General features: G+C 44.7%; 1 protein-coding gene across 2 annotated transcripts in view; it reads right to left on the reverse strand.

Moving 5' to 3' along the window:
- Window positions 1–24180, reverse strand: part of LOC119462086 (SEC14-like protein 4) — a 44469-nt gene that overhangs the window by 11932 nt on the left and 8357 nt on the right. For both annotated transcript variants that reach the window (XR_007468385.1, XM_049672541.1), the window contains exons 2-8: window positions 20725–20794; window positions 19142–19185; window positions 18639–18701; window positions 16906–16999; window positions 13446–13540; window positions 11565–11643; window positions 4321–4401 (exon numbers count right to left, since the gene is read on the reverse strand). Coding sequence is in view for 1 of the 2 variants with exons in the window: in XM_049672541.1 (XP_049528498.1) it covers window positions 4321–4401; window positions 11565–11643; window positions 13446–13540; window positions 16906–16999; window positions 18639–18701; window positions 19142–19185; window positions 20725–20794 (526 nt within the window). In the remaining variant the exon portion in view is untranslated. The remainder of the gene's footprint in view (window positions 1–4320; window positions 4402–11564; window positions 11644–13445; window positions 13541–16905; window positions 17000–18638; window positions 18702–19141; window positions 19186–20724; window positions 20795–24180) is intronic.

The raw sequence follows: 24180 nt of genomic DNA on the forward strand, positions 1-24180 counted from the left end.
CACACGTTCGCTGCGCGGAGAGACGAACGTCACTGACGGTATGTCGGCAGTCCGCCGTTGTCGCTTGCGTTCAATGTCTCGAGTTTGCTTGGCGGCGTGGTTAGCAGCATTCGCCCACCATTGCCGCTTGCGATTCTTCGAAATTGCTTCAAAATTAACTGTTTCCCTTACGTAAGACAATTAAGCGCTCATGACCCCGTAAACGCTGCCTCTCCATTACGACGACAGAAGTGAAATTATACGCTGGAATGATTAGCGGCAACGCAGCCATCTGTGGAAGAAGACGACGACAACGAAGGCGGAAGCAGTGGCACGAGCGCTTGCCGAGCACGAGCCAACGAGCCGGCTGCGGAAGAAGATGACGATGCTCGAGCCAATGCTGATGATGATAGTTTTCTGTACACAGGCGGTTTCGCCTAGCCATATACGATTTCGCTCGCCTAGACAAATAAAGGTTCGATTTAAAAAACACGCTTTTAAAGATTGCTTATGTCAGTGCGACAGAACATCCCAATGTATATGGCTACGCCGCAAGCCGTGTTGTGAGAAGCATGTCACGACACGACCAGCTCGAAGACATAAAAGTAAAAACGTGCTTCTGCTAAAGCTAAAGCTGTCAATGTGACAGAAAAGCCCAATGCATGTAGGTACGCTGCCAACGCTGCGTCGCAGGATGCCTGTCACGAATGTCTGTTCAAAGCTTGCACGGAATTATGAGTTTTGCGAATAGGAAACTCGGATCCATGGACTGAGATGCGAGACGAGGTCAAGGACGACTGAACTGTGTGTTGAGGACGTGTCCGCAAAAAGAATTCCACCTCGTTTCGATGCTTCGTATTGTGAAGCTATGCGTGAATTAAAAATCCTTCTCTCCTTCCAAGGTGCGTAGATATATGCACATATCTTGCATGTACTACGCCGAAGACGTAGTGCCTAGTCAGCAGCTTCACTCACCTGTCCTGTCTTCTATTAGAAGCAAATTTTGGCCACCGAAGGTCGATTTCGTCTAGGAAGTATAATTTAAGTTTTTGAAGTTGCGCTGTAGAGTTTCGCAGGTAATATATAGACTGTAGCTCGCAGGTAATATATTGACACTTAGCAAGTACGGAGGTAGTGAAATACGTAAGCTATCTTAAATTGATACTAAAGTTGGTCTCGAAAGGCCGCACTTGTGATCGTCGACATTACCGTGACGTCATGACAGAGAGCGAAGTTTCCTCACTTCTCGTAGCTACAAGGCTACGTATGATGACGTCGTTAGAAGGCAACGAAAAAAAAAAAAAAGAACGACAGCTCATGCGTGTAGCAGTCGCAACGATTGCAAGAACGGAGCTAGCCATGCATTATGACGTCATGACGCATCCAACGCCTGGGTGCCGAAGCCAAATCTTGTTCGTGGGAGCAAATGCAGTAAATTATTTAGGGCAATCTGCCGCATCCCGGTATTTTTTCCCCCAAAGTTTATAAGGTGCAAACCTTCACTTAACGCGATAATAATAATAATAAAAAAGAAAGCAAGTGCCAGAAAGTCCCATTGGTACTCGTTTAAATCAAAACTTCTAAAGTGACGTACCACGTGTGTGCAGCGGGCGCCTCCCTCGGGGTGCACGATGGTGCCCCCCCACTGGGCCGGCAATTGGCTGGGATCCACGTACTCCAGCAGACTCGGCAGCCAGCCATCTGCGAACAAGAGCGCGCGGGTGCCAATGGCTCAGCTAGTTTAAGGGCAACAGTCTCCACTATGCATCGCCTCGGTGCCGTTCATGTCCTTTCAGAAAAATGTTTATCGAATAAAGAAAGTGTGCGACGTAGGTATATTGGTTCAACGAAGACGGAGAGATCCTACACCCAAAAGCTCTTATCAATTGGACGGTATTATTGCGGCCAGAGCAATAAACAGCATTAACAATCGTCGCATGACTGCACGATCTCACTAACAAGGAGGATGTGGATAAAAAATATAATGAAAGCAAATTATGCTCAACTTCATCCTTTCGTCACGTCTTACCCGTCCTTATACCGACTTTGACAGTGTGATCGTGTGGTCACGTGATAATACTTAACGCTCTTTATTTGTCTCTTTTTTCTCTCTTCGAAATAAAGCACACTACTGGATATTTAGCTATAGACGTCAACTTTAAGACGGTCTTGCCTAGTAAGTGTTGAAACCCGTATTCTTCCGTCCGTCTCGGAGAAAATGCTTTTGGGGCCGAAGTTCATTTGCCTCCTCCGCCGTAACACGCTGGCGGTCATGGCAAGTGTGCCCTGTCTTGATGTTTAAACAGCTCAGTCAGCTAGGTCAGCCTCGCATCCGGTAGCTGAAAATTTCAAAGGTGATCGCAAATTCCCGAAAGCAAAAACGCAATACTCAGCAATATTCCCGAAAGCAAAACGGGCCCAAGCAGCGAAAAATAAATAAATAAAAACAGAGGTACAGAGCTATGGTCCTTAACATTTGTTCACGAGTGTGTGCAAGAGCTGCGGCCGGCATTACTCACCGCGTGAGAAGATTTAACCTTTCCGGCTGTTCTTTCACTCAGGAATGGTCGGATAAGTTTCCAGAACACTGGGAAGAAACTGGGTGCTGCAAGAAAGAGCATAAAGATTTGTAGATAAATGGCTATATCTATATATAGGCGCCGTGCGGCCATTCTGGTGGTTCAAAACAGGATGACGCTCCCATCAACCTGCACGGCCTAAAGTCCCTATATAAGAAAAGTACCGCCATCTACTCTTTCCTCCGCCGCCTCCTCTCCTAAAGCGCTTGCTTTTTTCTTTACTTTTTGCTTGCGAAAGCCAATTCGACGGTGGCGCACCTAGAAAGTGCACGTTGAAGCTTTCAGGACTTTCAACATTTCTCTGAGGCGGAAAAAAAGAAAATATAAAGAAGTGAAAAGCGCGTGCTATCATCGTCCAATCGGAGATACAGGAGAGAGAGAGAAGCGGCGTTTATCAAAGGATGGTGGTACTTTTCTTATATAGGGACTTTAGCACGGCCCACTTCAAGGTCGGCCTTGGTAGTCGAGAGCATGAAAGCACGGACGTAAAGCATCGCGGAGATGTTCAATCTCCTCGCGGACCTGCAAACCTCGGAATCGAAAAACACTACCGTGGAAGGAAGAGTAACACTAAAATGTCCTGAAGAATAATAGGAATAATTGAATTATTCAATATGTTTGCTGTTTATTAAGTTTATTAAGGAGTCGCAGACTTTATTATGTAGGAATGTTGTTAACGGGCACTCTGCTCTATATAGTCGCAGCAACAATTATCTGTGCCGCAGAAAAACACACATGTTTATGAAGTTGAATAATACAATATTCACGTAACGACTGTCGAAGATTATATTTGCTGTAATACATTAGCTCTGTCAGCTGATGTCGCTGCCGCACAGGTATACGGCCGTATAATCCATGGGTCAAAAAAGAAGAAAGAAAAAGAAAAAAGAAAAAAAAATTGAGCCGTAAAAACCAGTCAGCGACTGCACGCGTATTTGTCTTCTTTTTTTATGTTGTTCTTGCTAATATCGTGTAGATTTCCAAAGAAACTGCCGTTATTTTGATCAGGTTCTTAGTTCTGTCTTCATGTTCTCTCTCTATATCTAATTTTCAAATGTTTTCAAGCGAACATTATGGCCTGTCTGTCTATTATTTCCTGCCTGCCTAGCAGGCAGCAATGCCTTAGCAACTACTGCCACCTGCCAGGTAACGACTTCCTGGTGAAATTGAACAACTGCCTAAGGTCAACCTAACGTCTGCCTAACGTCTACCTAACGACTGTCTAATGGCTGTCTAGCAACTGCTTAATGATTGCCTAACGACTGCCTGGCGACTGAACGACGGAAGACAACGACTGCCTGGCACTGCCAGGCACCTACTTTTGTATAAGACATAACGCTCCTAATAAGTTCGATGTGTAACTTTGTTTCCCTTGGCTATTTCCTTGAGTTTAGCTTAGGACAGCTCCGTGATTTTGATATTGCGAGAAAGAAAGCGAAAGAGGATGATAGGCAATGAAGAGTATCTGGCTAGGTGGCTCTACGTTTGGTGGCAAGAGACTATAGATAAAATGAACAGGCACACATTTGTAAGACTGGGCACGTTGCGCGAGAGCGGTGACGCTTGATCAGCGCCTTTATTCTGCTGGAGAAGGCCGCAGGCGCGTTCTACACAATAATAAAGGGCCCTGTTTGGTGCAACATAAAGAAAATCAGTTCAAGCCTGGTGCTTGCCTGGAAACCATGACACGCAAGTATAATAGTCGGCTCACTCTGTCGTGTTGTCTATTTTGTTGTAGCATGCAGTGAATTAAATGACTTACTGTTGACGAGAAGGCCAAGCTTGAGTGTCTCGGGGTAGTTGTTCTCGTAGAGACCGACCAGGGCTCGAATGTAGTCCACGACTGCCAAGGGACGATATGTAATACATACACTCAGTCAGTGGTCATATTACCGTTTTGTTGACACACGCAGCTTTCGTATATAGTAGTGCTGGCGCTGTGATGAGACAGGGACCCATTGATTGTTGAGAGCCGGAAAGCAAAGTTGGCTTAAGCAGTGAATATATATATATATATATATATATATATATATATATTGTTGGCGCTGTTTGGACGACTGCCTAACGTCTACCTAACCTACCTAAGCACTGTCTAGTGACTGCCTAATGACTGCCGGGCACCTACACCTATATATATATGTAATCATATCATAAGAAGCCAACGAACAATGACACCAAGCACAGCATAGGGGAAATTACTTGTACTTACTAATTGAATTAAAGAAATGATAAATTAATGGAAATGAAAATGGATGAAAAAACAACTGTCCGCAGGTGGGGAACGAACCCATGTCTTCGCATTACGCGTGCGATGTTCTCACCATTGAGCTACCGCGGAGCCGTTTTCCCATCCACTTTCTGGGGTATTTATGTTTTACAACTAGAACTAACCCTGGGAGTGTTAGGCAGCGCCACCACTCACAAACCATAGGGCGGATGTGGAACATCCTATATATATTTCGGCATGGGTCTACGAGTGTGTGAACGAGCTTCATCCGACATTACTGACCGCGTGAGAGTCAGTGTGCCGTAGTTACGCTTATTTCCATTTCAACGATTGCTGTTACTTTGACAGCAGTTTAAAGTACCATGCAGTAAACAGTCCAGTTTGTGACATTTCAGTTTCTTTCTTTCTTTTTTTTTTTTTTTTGCTGTTTGACTTCATCCTTCCCATTGCGCCTTCGTTGTATACCACCTCATCATACATATTTAGCTTTACCGCTACCATATTCCGAAGCAAGAGCATAACTTCGCCAACTACTTCGGGGAATGGGTTTCGAACTCCTGCCCTTGCGACAATGAGCAGCCTCCCTCACCCCCCCCCCCCCCCCCTGTGTAGGGTAGCAAACTGGACTATGTCTGGTTAACCTCCCTGCCTTTCCTCCCCCCCCCCCTCTCTCTTTCTCTCTCTGGGGACTGGTAGCGCTATACCATTGCAGACTCTGAGATTAGTAGCGTCTGTGCATGTATTTCTTAGACCTTGGCTGTCATGACGCATTTCCGGCTTCGCAATCACTTCCGGTGCATGCAGCCCGCAAAAGCATAGCCTTCGAGGTGTATTTTTGTTACTCAGAGGTAGCCATCGCTGAGGCGTGAATGTGGACACCACCTATACTGTAGGGAACGAAGACGACATTCTACGCATCGCAAATAAAAAAAAAAAATGATTTTGAGAAAATTGCGGTGTCGGTTGTGAAAAACTGCTGCTCTTGAATTAAATGAGCTCGGAGCTAGCGAAACCGCCGAAGTATGTTGAATTCCATATTATTTTGTTTTTATTCTGCCTGCATGAACCATTAGGAAAAAAATATGCAATGTTTTTGCTGTGCTCTGCGAGAACAAGCGAGAAATTTGCATTTATGCTGATTATCAGGGATGTAACCGTTTGCTAACATTCCAGAAGCGGCCAAAGGCCTTCGTTTTCTTGCACTGCCCGTGCCCGTAATTCTAGAATCTACATTGACTTGGGTTTTTTTTTTGTGTGGTGCTGATGTTATTGAATATTTACTGATATATTATTGATATTTTCAATACGCAGTTAATATCGCGTACTATTTACATTATCACCTCTTAATGACAGGGATACTTATAATGAACGGTATGGATACTAACTACGCTTGGCAGGCCCAGCATGTTTTTATACGACTGATTTCTGGGACTGAAATACTTCTTATACGAGATTTTATGCAAGAACTCAGTGCAAGAATTTTTTTTTCATTTCTTTAATTACTACGTTTGTTCAGTATTGATATATGTAGTTCATGACGTTACGAAGATGCGGTGGTTCTGGCATTAAGTTCAGACAAAAAAATTAAGCAAAGTAAACAATTTAAGCTTGTATAGTTGCGTGAAATCTATCTGACGGCAAAATTACGCACACACGGTGAAGTTTTTCGCATGCTATTTGCCAAATACCATGGTTGAAAACAGTGAACAATGAAGAAGGGCACCCTTTTGTTTACAAACACTGAGATTATCCACAACTTGTTATGCCAGTGGATGAATTGCTTGGCTGACAAAGAAAACGCTGTGAATCGATAACTGCTGCACAGTCCCTTCACTGCTGGCTATGCTGAAAGCGCAACGTCATGGAGGCGTCACGACATATCAATCGAGGCCTCAGGAAAGTCGGTCGAGAATAATGGTATATAATCCGACGAAAGGACATGTCCCCGCGTTTGCAAGCCCGTGAATGCGAGCCTACGCTAAGACAATCAATAATACAGAAATCGGCGAAGAGTAAATATGACGGCAGTTTCCTCCAGCATTAGCCCGGCCGCTTATGACCACGAGGGTGTCCTCAACGCACGCGAGATGACCGCTGCCTCCGTGCCTTGGACGAGGTATGCCAAGTTTTGCTATGACGGTTCCAACTGCTTCCTCTTCGGCAGCCATATACAACGGAATAAACGTGCGTTCCCAGAGTGCTCTCACTGTAGTTGGTGGTGGTGGTGATGTAACAGGCGGAGGGGGGGGGGGGGGGTGATTAGCCTGACAGACTTGTCCAGCTACCGCTTTGCCCGAGTGTTTCCTTTACAGCTTTCGTGCCATAAGTGTCTTCCCACCATGTGTATATCTCAATTCAATCAATTCGCTAAATTGTGCGAGTAAGCGCGGCACCTAAAGAAAGTCACAGGCCTGCGCGGCACACGCAGCACAGTCATAGCGTAAGCTGGTTGAGCGGCACAAGATTAGCTCCAATTTCGGCACCACGCACAGCAAGGTCTTCGCGGCAAAGTGTCTTCGCCTCGATTTTGACGAGAACGATCTGAACTGTCCGCCCTGGCGTCGGCGTCGACGGCGAGCTGCGGCTTCTAATGCTCTCTACACAGCAGTCTGCTGAGCCCGATGATGTCCTCGTTGTAGGCGCGCACGTAGATCTACGATTCGCTTCTTGAGCAGCGGTTCGTACCTTGCGAGGAGACGCCATGACGTCTACCGAAGAGGTACCCAGATTACGTGGCGCACATCTAACATCGGGATAGCGTTGATTGCGCGCCTCGTATGAATCGAATCGCATCGCATCGCGTCCTCGTCGCACGCGGCGGTTGCAGGCACGTTAACTAGATGGCGCCACCATACTGGCAGAGGCTCGGGTCGGCCTTCCTATGCGCGCAGGCGCAGAGGCACAGGGCGCGTATAAAGGGAATTTTTATTGCGATAGCAATTATATGGACACTTCAACCGGATTTCTGCCGTCGGCGTCGCCGTCGTCGTCGCCGTGAGGTTCCCTATAGATAAAATCTTCGCCGCGCGCCGTATGCCCGAGCGGAAGCGTGCGGGGTCGCGCGCTATCACGGAGAGCGAACGCACTCAATCTCCCACGCGCAAGCAAGGAAGCGGGAAGCCAGCGCCGGAGGAAGCGGGGTGGGGGGGGGGGGCGCACTTCTACTCTGCCAACAACCGCGCTCGTCGCTCGCTCGCACCGTCGCTTATCTCCACACGGCTCTGACCTTTATGCGCCGTGCATTCGCCGCTCAGTTTCCGTTGAAGCGATAGACCGCACGTACCTTCGCCCGCTGCTGCGGCGTATGCGCTTGCTGCCAGCGTTTTCACAGTCGTTGTCTGCCGTCATTCAGTGTGATCTATTCATGTTTGTTTGTGCGCGCTCACACCACGCTTGTTCAATCAGTTAGTAATAGTCGGGCCACATTTTCCAACGCACGCTACACATGCAATGCTGCCCGGGTCGGCAGTGCAGCGCTACAGGTGTGTCCCTTCGCACGCGCTGCCCACGGGAAGCGCTTCTCATCAACGCCACCGTTTCACACGCGCCTTCTCGTGGTCATCGAGTCTCTCTTCATGTCGGTCTACTTACGCCGCAGCACACCTGCTAACTTAATCAGCTCATGTTTACTACAATTCATATTGCTACCAAAGCCGCTCACCTTACTTCGTATGACATTGCTGTGTTGCTATCGCATTCATTGCTTCGCCCTTAGGGCGAAACTGGGACATTTTTTCTTCCGCGTGATAGCAAGCGCTTGCGTGGCTCAGTGGTAAAGTATCCGACTCTCACGCAGCGGGCGTGGGCTCGATCCCGGCGGAGAGCGGGTACTTTTTATCGCATTTCTGGCGATAGCGGCTACGGGGCGGCGGCGGCATCATCGCGACTAGAAGCGGCTATTGGAATGAGCCCTTAACAGCTTACGTTGTAAAATGCGCGACCCCTACTTGCGCGCGATTCGTATTCTTCAGGAAAAACTAACTGCTCGGCACGTTCGTGAGTAGAACCTCCTTTTCTCATGAAATCCGTAGCTAGCACCCTGAATATAGTATAAGTATTGTACTATAAAAAAAAGTAAGTACTATAATAAGTAAGTACTATATAAAAGAATATTGTGATAAAGAAGTGGCGTATACACATGTATATAAATGTCACCAGTTGTCTTGTCATCCACTTTCATTTCAATTTATTTATCATTTCTTTTGTTCACTTAAGAACTACAAATAATGTTAATGTCCCCTGTGCTATATATATAGACAGGGATTATCTTCCTGCGTAATTCCAGCGTAATTCCAGGGATTACTGTCCCTGGAATTACGCACTTAGTTAGCCATTCTATGTTTATTCCATAAAGTAATCTACAGCGCGCACGTAAATACCTTGCCACTACCAAAGCCTCATCGCATATCTCGCAGGCTTCATAATCAACATAGTTTTGTTCGTCTTTTTGGCCGCACCCAAGCCTTTAACGCATCTGCGCTAGCACGTGCCATTATTCAATGGAATGACCTCCCTGATGATGTAGTGTGTATTCATGACCACGTGACATTTAGAAATAAAATACTAACCATGTATGACTGTGTTTGTTAACCATATGATGTCTTGCAATCATGTTTATACATTATATAATGACAGCTTGTTGGCCCATTCTCAAGAGCCCTTAACCCTAGCGCTTCTATCCCTGCCAGCGATCTCAAGCCGTACTTGAGAAAGAAACTTCGAAGCCACTGGCAGCGCTTGTGGGATGCCGAAACGAACAAAGCTACACTTAGTTAAGCCACAGATAGGTCCCTGGCATCCCGTTACGAAAATACGAAGAACTAATGTCCTATTATCTCGTCTGAGAATAGGACATACATACGGCACCCACAATTTCTTCCTAACTGGAAATGACCCGCCAACCTGTGGTAGATGCGGAGAAAGGCTTACCGTGTTCCACGTCCTCGTGGAGTGCAGGGAAGCCGAAACAGATAGAAAAAGGCACTTTCCCCTAGCGTACTGGTACTGTCTTCCTCTCCATCCCGCTATGTTTCTGGGCGACAAACCTCTCTTTAACACCTAAGCTGTCCTGGGTTTTCTGAGTGATGTTATATTGCATGTTATTTGCCCAAAAGTTTCGTAGCGCATCCTTTCTCCAGAGGATGTCGCCGCGATAGTAGCTTTGCATCGCACGTGCCTCCAGGCCCTTGCACTTCAAAGGGTCTGTCAAGGCAGTAGTGCTTTTTGAAAGTTTTATCTGTCATATATTTTCCTTTATCGTCATTATCTTGCAATTTGTTCTTTCGTGTTCATAGTGCACCTCATTAGCCATTGCCATAATTTTATTACATATATATTTTACGCATTTTACAGCGATTGTTTTTAGGCCCTTTTACAGCCACGACTCATCTACCTTTCGCAATTCTTGCTCCATTGTCAACTCATGAACATTGGCCTGGCGCTGTTTGGCCATACCTGGCCCTTGCGCCATTAAACACCATACATCATGATCATGTTGGCCCGTTCAAATATGTATAATACATACTAAGTGTCTTATTATTAGAGTGTTACACCTATGTTATCTCTCAAATTTTTCCATTGTATAACACTTGGTTTTATAATTCCTTGTGTTTTCGTGTTCTTGCTCAAAATTTATTGTATATTCCCCCTCACATAATACTCCTATGTGGAGCCGGTGAGGCATATATATATATATATATATATATATATATATATATATATATATATATATATATATATATATATATATATATAACTGGTGTTTCTTTTAGCCGCACCACAAGTTTATAAATTGCAGTGGCAGATCGCATAATTCTAACCCTTGAGCTGTATTACTCGATGAGGTGGCCATTACTTCTCTGAGAAGTGTGCCATCTGTCATATGCAAATAGAAAAAAAATTTCGCAGTTTTGCCCGAAAGGCGAAGCATCAATTGCGATAGCAAATTTGTAGAGAGCTATTCGGAGTAGGGATAGTAGTTTTATCGGCTGCATAAACTTGGACACATTCGCTTACTAACTGAATTAACAAGCGTGGTGTCAGCACGCACAAGCAAACATGGATAAATCACACCGAATGACCGCAGACGACGACTGTCAAAACGCTGGCAGCAAGCGCAGCCGCCGCAGCGGGCGAAGGTCCGCGCGGTCTATCGCTGCAACGGAAATCGCTGCAGCGGTCTATCGCTGCGCAGCGCATACAAAGGTCAGAGCCGTGCGGAGATAAGAGACGGTGCGGGCGACCGCCACCGCCGGGCAAAGTGCAGAGGAGTTGTGCAGAGAATAAGTTGTTGGCAAAGGAGAAGCTCCCCCCCCTCCCTCCCGCGCTGCCTTCCCATTTTCTTGCTTTCGCGTGGGAGATTGAGTGGCCAGTTCCCCTTGCGCCCGGTTGCAAGATAAGCATTTGGTGAAGCAGCACAGCGTCGGCCCACCTCCCTCCCTCCCTCCCTCCCTCCCTCCCTCCCTCCCTCCCAAAAACCCACAGCCTTTCGCGCGCCGGTCGCGTTTGCTTTCCGCCGTGCGTTCGCTGTCCGTGATAACGCGCGTCCCCCGCGCGCTTTCACTCGCGCATACGGCACGCGGCGACGATTTTATCGCCCTTAGACTTTATATGGAACCTCACGGCGACGGCGACGACGACGGCAGAAATCAGGTTGAAGTGTCCATATAATTGCTATCGCAATAAAATTGCTGCTGCCAAGAAATACACCCTATACGTATATATTTTGAATTGAGCCAGACGATTTTAGATATATGTCAACGTTAGCACAGACAACTTACCTTGCCAAGAGTACATCTGCTTGAGGCTGAAGTTTTCCCAGTCGAAGAAAAATACAGACTTGTCGATAAGCTTTCCCAGCTGCATGTGTGAAGCAAACAGTGAGCAGACAGATAGCGAAGACAATAGAGAGCAAATAACAGTTACTGAAATTAATGACAGTTTGTAAAAGTAGGAATAAAAATAAAACTTAAGCACAGTCAGTTCAAAACAAGCGCGCATTGCAGCACGCATTCATATAGTTCACAGTGAGCGTAGATCGGTTTAGTAATTCTCGCCCCGCCATGATATTATTACTCCTAAATTGTATAGCTCCACTGACTGTGAAATTTGCTTCCGGACTGAGCTGCGACCCCAAGCCTGAAAAAAAAAGAAGTGGTTTAGACTCACTTTCGAGCTGAGGACCCTGAGTAAATGAACCAGACCGTACCTGTACTTCACGCCACCAGCGTACTCTGCTCCCTGGCCAATGCAAACAATATTAAACAACTGTATAAAAGATGAACGACGTGTGACGTCTCCTATCGAAGTCGTGATCTCACGTTTGCGACTTGCGATTCATATCAGTGTCGCCCCTCATTTGTTCTCGTAAAGTCAACTCCAACAAAATTTCGTTGCTGCTCAACTGGCCTTAAATGAGATGCTATCGAAGCAGCCTTGGCAACACGTCAGGGCTGGTAATTGCCTAAATTTTGTATTAAAAGACTTCAAATGTCGCATAAGCACATGATGCAGGCTTAGCGGATGTGATGCAAATCTCAGATCATCGCGTATAAAATTTCGAGCGTGTCGCGGTCATCAGCTGATATCGGATGTCATGCCTCCAGGCACCACGTTGGTTCAACGTTCTGGGTTGGATGTATGGATGGATGGATGGATGGATGGATGGATGGATGGATGGATGGATGGATGGATGGATGGATGGATGCTATGAGCGTCCCCCTGAAAACGGGGTGGTGGGTTTCGCCACCAAGCTCTTGTTATTATTTTGCCTAATGTCATACCTTTATTTTTGAGAAACACAAATACAAATAATTCCAGGCATCAACTTTTTTGAACCATTACTGCGAACACTGTTTCTGTACGTCTCCGTTGTTTGAGGTCTCCCTACTTTTCTGCCACCAAACCTCCAACCGCCTCTTACTAATCTCTACAGCGGACATGTTCTCCGTGATTTGCAGCGACCCCTAACGATGACTTTCTTTTCGTTTTTGAGTTTCGATAACAAAAACATGTTTTCGTGAGCTTTTCATGACGCGCCCACTCGCATTTCAAACATAAGCTTTTTCACGGGAAGGGCTTCCTATCTAAACCATCTGAAACTGTAGGCGTTTTACGTGGTCCAAAATTTTGTTGCATTTGGCCTTTAGATGTACGTGTAGCAAGGCATGAGCCAGTTCTCACTAAATCGAACTATAATTGTGTGGGGTATATCCTATTAAGTCCGCACCTGTCTTACATGTTCTGGAGTCCTCATAACATGTTTTGCTTGTTTCTTGCTTTTCATTCACTAGTTTTACTAGTTTTTTCAAACTAGTTTTCACTAGTTTTTATGGTGAATGAAAAATCGGTAAGTAGTAAATGCATGAATTCGGCGAGGAAAAACCTGCGAAAGCTTTCGTTTTCTCGAGCATTTGGTCACAGTTTGTATGTTCCGGTATTCCGTAAACTGCTATACTTAAACGGACGGGCTATCGAGTCGCCGAATCCAATCGCCACACTGTCAATCATGGCCTCAAGGCTACCTTGTGATGCTAAACCCCGTGAATCAATCATTCAAGTATAGGATAACCAGCCCCATGTTACCCTGGTTAGCCTCTCTCCCTCTGCCATTATTCGCTCATCACTAAAGGCGAACGCATCCCGTTATACTGCACTCTCACCTTGCGGGTCTGGCTCTCCCTTTCCCGTTGCAACCGCTCGAGCATGTAGATCACGTGCGTGACCATCTCTTCCTTGGACAGGCACTGTAGCATGCCTGCGTGGGCCCCAATCCCCGACCAACCGAAGCGCATTATGAGGACGCTTTCGTGATATAAATACAACTGCACCCACAATGCTGTGGCTACAGCTGTACAACTGTATCTACACAATTGAAATAAAATATTGAAGTCGGGTGTGGCAGCTCATGTATCCGTGATTTCTCACGGAAAAATGAAAGAAAGAAAAAGCAACAACTTGCGCGAGGTTACCACACTAGGCTCTGTGTGGGAATTGAACCAAATCGTAAAACTTCTACAACAAATAATAAATAAACGCATCGGTGTAAACCAGTGTTGCACCTAGTTTGCTACCATACACTGGGAGTGGGGAAAAGGAGACAAAGATTAGGAGAGTGTATTAAAACTGTTATAATGATCAACGACCAACTCAGGGTACGACTGGCGACGAAGCCAACTAACTAACTAACTAACTAACTAACTACTAACTAACTAACTAAACTAACTAACTAACTAACTAACTAACTAACTAACTAACTAACTAACTAACTACTAACTAACTAACTAACTAACTAACTAACTAACTAACTAACTAACTAACTAACTACTAACTAACTAACTAACTAACTAACTAACTAACTAACTAACTAACTAACTAACTAACTAACTAACTAACTAACTAACTAACTACTAACTAACTAACTAACTAACAGTTGGAATCTATGTATAAGCGAAGTGCTGGTTAAATGGTATGCGATGAATTAAACATCGCTATGATCATCGCTATGACCGTTCATGTTGAAGTTGAATATTTATTCACTGTCAATACATGTAAAAATGTGGGTACCTATAACGTGAAGAAAGATTGTTGTTTCGATTATCGTTTGCAGTATCTTACAATTTTCGCTACGATTTTGTTTCTGGCATCTTATGAGTGTCATTACATTGCATTTAGATGGTGTTATGGTTGTCGCTATGATTTCATTTTTGAGTGACGTATCACTGTCGGTATGATTCTCTTTTCAAGTGTCCTACAATTTTCGCTACAAATGGGTTTCCTATTGTCGGTTCGTCAAGGTCAGAGTACATTCTAGTGCGCTATATACGTCGGTTTGCTTTGTTTTTATCGTATAGGTGCCATAGTCTCAGGCTTAAAAAAATTCATGACGGCGTCACAGAACACAACCGCACTAGCAATGCGGTCGCAGTATGACCGGTACAGCTCGCACGAGTCGAATGTGCGTAGATAAAACGAGAGGCGCAAGCAGTTGTGCTTATGAGAACCGGAAATGTCTGCATGCAGTGGTTAGTGACCCTGCGTGCTGTTTTAGAGCAGAAAAGTTTTGAAATATGGCACGATTATGAGGCGTACGCACACGTGGACACTACTATACGTTCGCCGATAAGAGTTATTTAAGACAGCCAGCCAGGGTCATCGCACCGTCGAAAAAAAAAAAAAAAAAAGAGGGCAGGAAACCGCGTCGCAGCCATACTCTCAGCAGCAGCCAAATCGCGCGTTTGAGTACGTTTATTCAGCGAAGCTTGCAATTTAATGGATCACTGCGTAGTTTACGCAAGCTACCGCACACTTCAACTCCGGATTGAAAGTCACGTGTTTGGGATTCGCGGGATTGAAACCTTTTTCGCAAATCTTGCGTCCCGTAAACTTTTGACGCCGAGTGTATACATCAACGGCTAATGTAACATGACGCTAATGCACCCAGTACACCCAATGCAAACGGCGATGTGTGTCTGTCTTAGTTTTTTCTTGTCGACGCGACGAGGCCTGGCGTGGACAAGAAAAAACTAAGACAGACACACATCGCCGTTTCTTATTACCTTTTCTTTTAGAGCACGAGCCTACGTAAAAGACAACGTGGCTTACATTAAGTGCATAAGAAAATGTTACTTAGTTTTTCTGTGCGCGGGTGACTTTCCCGTTGGGCTTCCGAGGATTCTGCTCAGCCGCCATGTCTGTTTGGACAGAAAAGTAGCCTGCATCGTTTCTGACTTCAGTGCTGCCTACGCGAAATTATCTTTTTTTTTCGGCTTCGTCAGAATGACTGGAACGAGTCTTAATATGGCGGCTGTCCACTTAGCTGTCGATTTAGCCGTTTACGGCGAGTAATTGAAACCGGCCCCAGTATGTTGGCACGCGGGGCTTTCTCTCGAACGTGGCTGGGCCTAAAGCATGGTTATGGTTGCACAGACAAAGTATTCTTCAAGCAAAGTTTTTGAAAAATGTTTTCGTTCACCTGTGCTACTCCTTTCAATAATTTTTACTCACCTGAACTGCCGAGCAAGCGAAAAAGAAAAAGTAAACAACAAGCTGTCGCATAGTGAGCTCCAACTTTGTCGTCTGTCCTCCAACTTTGAGGGCCCGCCGGTACATTTTACTTTTCGTATAATTGTACATTCAAACACAAGCTCTCGTGACTGAATAAAAAGATGGTTTTGTGCAAGAAAAGAAAAAAAAAACAGCTTATTACGAGCTGTTTTAGAAAAGAATCAACCATTGCAACATACGAAACAGTGCCAGCCAGGCGCGCCTCGATGGTGTCTTGGCTCTCCGAGAACGATGCCAATCCGAAGGCACCACATGACAACATCCCCATGCGAGGCTCTGCCCATACATACAGCAGCGGCAGTTTTCTTTCTATTTAATATCGGGTTTGCGATAGTCAGCTTGCGAGACCATGCTTTGTCTACAAGGCCAAACAAAACGAAGGTGAGTGGCCTTCTTATTATATATAGGTCTGGTCACCGCAGAGTGCAGTAGAAAGTGACAAGTAAGAAGGAAAATACGATGCACGAATGAATAGTCGAGAACTTGCTTTAAATAAGAAAATAACGAACAATCAACCGGTAGTACATAAAAAAATACGGATATGAAGTGAATTAACATAGAAAGCATAAAGGAATGAAAAGAAGTATGTAAGAAAATACACCCGGTGCTTGAAGTTTGGGGAGAACAGATCATTGCTTCTGATCAAAGCGTGTTTTAGCTTATACCCTGCCAAGAAAATATAGGGAATGAATATTTTAATGCCCCCAGGTTATGAATCATGTTTAAACCATACGGCACGTCGAAGACGAGGGTTGGGCGACGCGTTGTGATTTTTGACACATTTCCTATTTCTGTGTATTTTAACGTTGTAACTTACCTCACCGCGATCTTCACTTCGTTGACTTGTAGGCGCATAAACAGTAACATGTACACAATAAAACTGCTTCCGCAGTATATTTCCCATCGACAGTGTTGTGTCATTCGCCTCTGTCTTCGTCATTAGCACGCTTTTAGATTTAACCATGAGCCAGTACCAGCTTCCCTGTTTTCTGTCATGTTAAAGTGCTGTAGGTGTGAGGTTTTTTCATGAGCAGAAACTGTATCGAGTCGTCTTACCTTTGAAGTCACCGCTGCCTATTGGAATGATGTAGATTGGGCTGCCATCTCGATCATGGTTGAATATTCCGCCAGGAAAGTACTGCTTAATGATCTGCCAGGGAGTGAAGCAATTTATAGATAATTTTCACATCAAGTGTAATGTTATAAAATATGTATCAAGAGAAATAAATTGCTTACTTCCTTAGCTGTATACGATTTTAAAGAACAGTCGTTTCTGTTTATACAATGAGGATGCGAAAAGAGAGAGAGAGAGCAATAGAGGTGAGGAACGGCACGTTTGGTTTGCTACCCTGCACTGTGGGATGGAGATATAGGGATAAAAGGAGATAGAGGAGATGGATGGAGATATAGGGATAAAAGGAGATAGAGGAGATGGTGAGAGAGAACGCAGTTTCGCACACATTTGAAGGTACGCACCATCTACAAGCGGTCGCTAAGACCTGTAGACTTGAGGTACTACAATAACGCTTTCCTAGCTTTCTGCGCCATCGATCCGTACGGCCATGGTCCAAGGATCTTTATTTCCTTAGATGGCACGAAGCGAAAAACGTTCTCTGTGTGCATGCCGGCCATATCCGTATCTAAGTTCGTGCACCACACAAGAACACATTGCAAAATGACGTGAAACTTTGGCATTGTTTTAGGCGTAAACATTACGAAACTTATATTAAGTTATAATATCGAAACGTATATACGAACATGCTGACTCATCATACCGCTTTTTGACTGTGACGTAAAAGGCTTGCAAAAGAGATATCAGTGAAAAAGTGGTTAGATAACATGGCGAAGGCAACCATAATCAATAATAATGTGTACCTTGTTATAAAATTCACTAGTATGTGGATTTGTACTTGTACCGTGGCGTTTTTCATGTCTTTTAAAAGAAAGCGTTTACTACAGTGAAAGCTTTCTGATTCTCTCGGACATGTGCTCAAACTATTCGAGTTTATTCCGCGTTTGCAGATTTGCTCATTTAAGAACTTCTCGTAGTTTTCGATGCGTTTGTGTTAGCATGTGACATTGTTCTCCCCAAAAAAGTGTAGAGGAGTAATCGCTAGCATGTTGCTTCTAAATTCTTCATCAATCACCCACAGTTAGGACTGCCTATATGCCTTATGTGTTCGTATAACGTAGCGTAATCTCTTTGTGTAATCGACCTGCACCATATAGTTCACGCAGGAAATGAAGACGCCTGCTGACTAATACGATGACGCAGCTATTGTCAGTACAGACAGCTTGCCCAGCGCGCAACACAGCAGCCTCCGCAACAATAAGCCACCTGCTGTGGCTGATTTTAGATTCTCAAATTTCTGACAAAAGTTCCGGGGCAGGTGAGCAGCCTTGAAGAGTGGTTTCGTAACTCAGCGGAGGCCGACAGTGTACGTCCTGCGAGCGCTGTACGTCTTTGCAGCAGAATCGGGCATCATCCTCATGGTGTAATGATGCAGGAGAGCATTCCGCGGTAACTGGCCCTGTTGACATCTCCCGTTTTCCCAAGACCTTTCAGCATTATCATAATCATCATCATCATCATCATCATCATCATCATCATCATATCATCATAATCATCAACATTCCTAGCTCCCATTAAGTCAGTGCCCAGCCTTATGCGTGCAATTCCACTACGGTGATTGCACAGACCGCTCAACCTGGCTGTGGATAGTGCCTACGACACTACCACTGCAAGCTATATGTATAAAAAAAGGAAGAATCGGGAAACTTTCACTCACTGGATGCCACACGTAGCGCTCGACCACCGTGTCGACCTTGTTTTCCTCTCTCCACCGCAGGTTCTGCCGAAAGACAACGAAACTATTTGGACGGTGGCTTGCTTTCACGGGCGCGTAGCTTTCAGCTCTTAGACGGCAGCTACAAGTGCGCCTAATTCATTGTTTTTTTTTTTTGCATGCGTTTGGGCGTTCTGCTAAGGAAAACGTATGCCTTACGATTGTTTCAAGTATCCTGGCGCTATAGCCTTAATTTTTTTTTCACTCAATTCCATTTCTCCTTATCATTCACCCCTGACGTAAATCAAGCACCGCTCGGACCACTTAAGGAATGCGAAAATAAAAATAAAATAAAAGAGCTGGAAAGAATCTTTACATTATTCTAGCGAAGCTATGCCAGAGAGCATGACCTCTGGAGTGAATTCGAGCACACATGGCGTCCGATGACGAGGAGATTGCAGAAAGCGACACGAGTTTGCACATCCGGTTCTGTCGTTCTCACTCACTTTGCGCAGAAGGTCATCGGCCTTGGCCACGTCGAGGTCCCGGGCTAGAAAAGGTGCAGACACATGACAAGGTTTACACGTATTCAGATGGTGGCTATATACAGCTGTCTAAATCGGTTTAAACTCGTTGCATTATCAGCGCATTCGGAGTTTTCTTTTTTTCTTCCGAGAGTAAGTGGGAAGCATAGACGTCTTTTGTCGATCGGGAAATACGCCGTACATCGAGTCTTGAGCAAGAGGCTTCTGCATGCAGTAAAAAAAAAAAAAAAAAAAAAAAAAAAAAAAAAAAAAAAAAAAAAACCCTAACACTGTTGCCAACGTGCGAACTACCGTGGAGACTGCCGAGTCACTGCCTTGGAAGTTCCAATTTTTGTGTGTGCTCTACTTTACATTTTTTTTACATCTCTTTTCTATTATCTTTTATTCCCCTTACTCCCTTTTTCCAGTACAGGGTAGCCAGCTGGTCTGAGAACTGGCTAACCTCCCTTTCCGTCTATTCCTCCTCCTTACTCATCCTCCAAAAATTTTGTACCAATGTTGGACTTCGGTTACGCTGTATCTGTGAGCCTGCTTTTCTGTCGGGCTATTGATTGCGTACTTTGGGTGGTTTTGGTTGGCGATTGAGTGGCTTTCGCGTTGCGCTGCTAAGCACGAGGTTGCGGGATCAAATCCTGACCGCGGCAGCCGCATGTCCACCGGGCCGAAATGCATAAATGCCCGTGTACCCGTGCATTGGGTGCACGTTAAACAACCCCAGTTGGTCAAAATTAATTCGGAGTCCTCCACTACGGCGTGCCTCGTAATCGGATTGTGGCTTTGGCACGTAATACCCCAGAATTTAAGTTATTTTTTATTGACTGCGTATCTGTTTTCTGCCATGTGCCCGTGAGGACACTGGCTATGCTTGCCGAAAATAATTTACTTGCTATCTGTGCATGAACTAAACTGGTACGTGCTCAGATCTGTCGAACGTACATGCAGGTTTAACAGCGTCGTATTTCGCCGTGTCTCGTGTCACAGTCGTCAATGCCTGAGGGCTGATTGATGTCGCGCAGATTTAAGAAGCATTAGTCGGCGACCGCTTGAGGGTGCCAGTATCTCCATTCATAAACATTTAATTAAGAAAGCCAGCCAGAAACGGTGTTTATTTCTTTACGCATCGACCACTTGCAACATAAGCGAATACAGGCTTCATGCATGCCCCTAAGCTATGTATATAGCTGACTTGATATTTTCGGCTAACATCGGCGAAAGAGGAATAGACGTCGACAAAAACATAAATATGGGCGCAGTACGAGCGCCCCGGCCCCTTGGGGTTGTGTTTTATACCTTATCTTCTTTTGCTCTTCCCTGTCTGCCTTTTTACGCTGCTGTTAAGCCAGAAAACACTTTTATTCATACATCTGCCTTCAATGGAGACACGTTAATAAGTTCCGAGCCTTGAGGGCTACATAAAAAGAATTCTTCGGTGTTTAACTGGTGGGCAGCAACAAGATGGGTTTCCATAGACGCTGTTTCTTATGTTCGCTTTCTGCTCGTTAAGCCGTCAAGGTGCTGCAGTGCGGATCTCTCGAGAAACTCACCTCGTAGCCATCGGAGCAGATATGCGTCGGTGAACTGTTCTTGCCAGATATCCTTCAAGGCCGCCTTCAACTGCAGAACCAGAAAGCAAGTGCAAAGGCTCCCTTATGAAACAGTTAGGCGCAGTTTCGTTGCTGATGCTGCTGCTCATTCGCCTCGAATAACGTGCGGAGTTTGGATATAAAAGCTGACCACCACCCTCATTCAAACTCATAAAACCATCCTCATTCAAACCCTTGAAGCCATTCAGAAGCGCGCAGCATGTTTCATCTTCAGTGAAGTCCTGTGAACGTCAGTAAAGTCCTGCTATATGTTTTTCCTACGTGTTTCTATTTTTTGAACTATTTCTGTGCCGGCTCCTGTGACTGCTTGCTTCACTGATATATATATATATATATATATATATATATATATATATATATATATCATAAGAAGCCAACAAACATTGACACCAAGAACAACATAGGGGAAATTACTTGCACACACTAATTGAATTAAAGTAATGATAAATTAATGGAAAATGAAAACGGATGAAACAACAACTGTCCGCAGGTGGGGAACGAACCCACGTCTTCGCATTACGCGTGTGATGCTCTCACCATTGAGTTACCGCGGAACCGTTTTTCCATCCGCTTTCTGGGGCATTTATGTTTTACAACTAGAACTAACTCTGGGCGTGTTAGCCAGCGCCACCACTCAGAAGCCTAGGGGCGGATGTGGAACATCCTTTCTGCCGCAGGCGTCACGAGCATATGATCTTTTTGGGTGATGGATATATATATATATATATATATATACTAGCCATACCATACTAACATATATATATATATATATATATATATATACTAGCCATACCATACTAACATTATATATATATATATATATATATATATATATATATATATATATATATATATCTAATATGTTAGTATGCGCCCCGCCCTCACCCCCCTCACTCTTCCCGTCATCGGTCAAGTGGGTGTCCCCCCTCCCTTAAAAAAAAAAAAAGTCTGGCGACGTCACTCAATCATATTTCCCACTTGAGAAGCACGGTCACAACTTCCCTTTATTGCAAACGTGAGGCACATTACGTTGTATCGCTTACGTCATCTGTCTGGCATATGCGAATACGAAAACAACAGACTGCGCTGCGCGCGACCGACTTGCCGGAACCGCGATGTAAACAACGGGCCAACTTCAAGGAAAAGCGTTTCCGTACAAGTCAACATTCGCTTATCTTCTTATCGCTCTCCAGAAAGCAAGATCTGACTCTACTTCCTGTGCAGTTACAAGCCGGCTCAGCTGAAGGACGTCTGGCGACTTCGAGTGCAGTATGCTTGAGGAGGCCGGCTTGGTGTATAGATTCTCCTAATTACCGTTTACTTAACGCGATAGGTGCAATATGGGCTTGAGAGATGCACTCACGAGGCCACCGTACACCGTTTTCATACTTAGCTCCCCCATAATGGTCGGCGAGTTGTCACGGCTATAATACAATGGACATGAAGAGAGAGAGAAAGGGACAGAGAATAGTTTATTGAGGAAACACAGAGAGGTTGGCCTGAAGTAATATCCTCTAGCCTGCTCCTCTGCTCAGAGGCTAGAGGTAGAGGAGAAAAAGAAGAGAACATGTATACCAGAATAATCGGACCCATATATTACCTATCCTCATCATCATGCCTCATAATGGGCATGGAAGCTTGATGAAAACAAGGCAGTTGAAGGCATCTCAGCCATATGCCTAATTTTAAAAGAAAGACCTGAGCTTTAACAAAAGGTAGCAAGCAGGCGGAAATATTGTCTATTTCGTAGTATTTACTAAAATGACAAAATTACATATCCGCAAACGTTAGTGCATCCTGTGCATTCGGTGCACGTTAAGGAACCCTAGGTGATCAGATCATGGTTTCGGCACGTAATATATATATATATATATATATATATATATATATATATATATATACAAAAGGTATACACAAACAAGCTTCATGTTCCCAAACACACCGGTATAACGCAAAACAAGCCGAATACACGTTCACACGGGTCTTCGCTGTTCCCAGCTTTGGACCATAAACTTGAGCTGTGCTCTGATAGAACACCTCACTAATCATTGTCATTATTTTAATACTTGTACTCTTTATGCACTTTATCGAGACTGTTTTTAGGCTTTTATACAGCCACTTTACATCTACCCTTTGTGATTGACTGCAACATCGACAACTTCATACCATTTCTTGGCGCTCTTGGCGCTCCTTGGCCATCCCTAGCCCTTGCACGCCTCTGAAGTATGCAAATCCTCATGACGTCACACTCTGAAGCTCATGCATACGTAGCGGCAGGAACACACGTAATCACCTGCATTAGCACTACAGCTAACGATGTACACAGTGATTGCACAGTGAGCCACTGCCGATATTGCGTGCAAGTGATGCTGCGCCGCACAGTGCGCTTCTCCCTGCGCATCACGGGGCACCGTGATGACTTTCGCAATTTGATAGAAATTGCAACACTTCTTCCTCCACCTGATGCTATACGTGATTGAAGGTGCAAGATTGTGGTCTTTCTATAGAAACGCCGTCGGAGGTTACCCGGAAAACAGAGTGTACATCGCATACGGAATGAGGAGAACTGTCACTTTCGTGACCTTGTTAAAAAGAAAGGCAGCCCCTGCCAGACTAAACGAGGTCGATAGTGGCTGCGCACCGGCCCAGAGCTGGAAGACCAGCTCTGGGCCGTCCGGCAAGCCGAAGATGCCGCCCGAGTCCAAGGACTTCGAGCCGACACCTGAGGCCACTAAAAGCAAAGTGCCGGCTCTTTAAATAAAGTTTATTTCTTCTTCTTATGTTATGCTTCTACTTTCTATTTGTCTGTGTTTTTTTTCTTGTTTTGAGCGTCTTCTTTAACTGCATGCGCGTAGCAATAGCAGGCCGTCGTTGGTGAAATAGAGTCGATAATAGAGATGGACGCCGACATTTACACGAGGAAATTAGTGATTCTAATTTCTACAATGATTCTTGCGTTACACTTAACACACGCACCATATATATATATATATATATATATATATATATATATATATATATATATATATATATATATATATATTGTACCTTTTTTCTATTCTCTTCGTTTGCTTTGATGAGCGAAAGACGTAGAACCGCACAGCCCCAATACTCTCCTATTGTGTGACCATAGTTATTTTTCAACCTTGACGACACCGCCCCCGAGTTGTGAATACTCCCAGGCTAAGTCAATCTTGCTAAGTCAGTCTCAACTGCAGTCAGTCTCAATTGCATTTATTATTCAATGACCAAGTGAACATAATCATCATCACAACCATCACCGTCATCATCTTTACTGATTGTACTACTACTACTACTATTATTGTTGTTGTTCTTGCTTAAACGGAGGCGGTCCCTACCACGCTGTCTTATGCTCGTGGCTCTCTAAACGAAGTA

This window comes from Dermacentor silvarum, chromosome 8 (assembly GCF_013339745.2).
Source record: "Dermacentor silvarum isolate Dsil-2018 chromosome 8, BIME_Dsil_1.4, whole genome shotgun sequence".
Classification (NCBI taxonomy): domain Eukaryota; kingdom Metazoa; phylum Arthropoda; class Arachnida; order Ixodida; family Ixodidae; genus Dermacentor; species Dermacentor silvarum.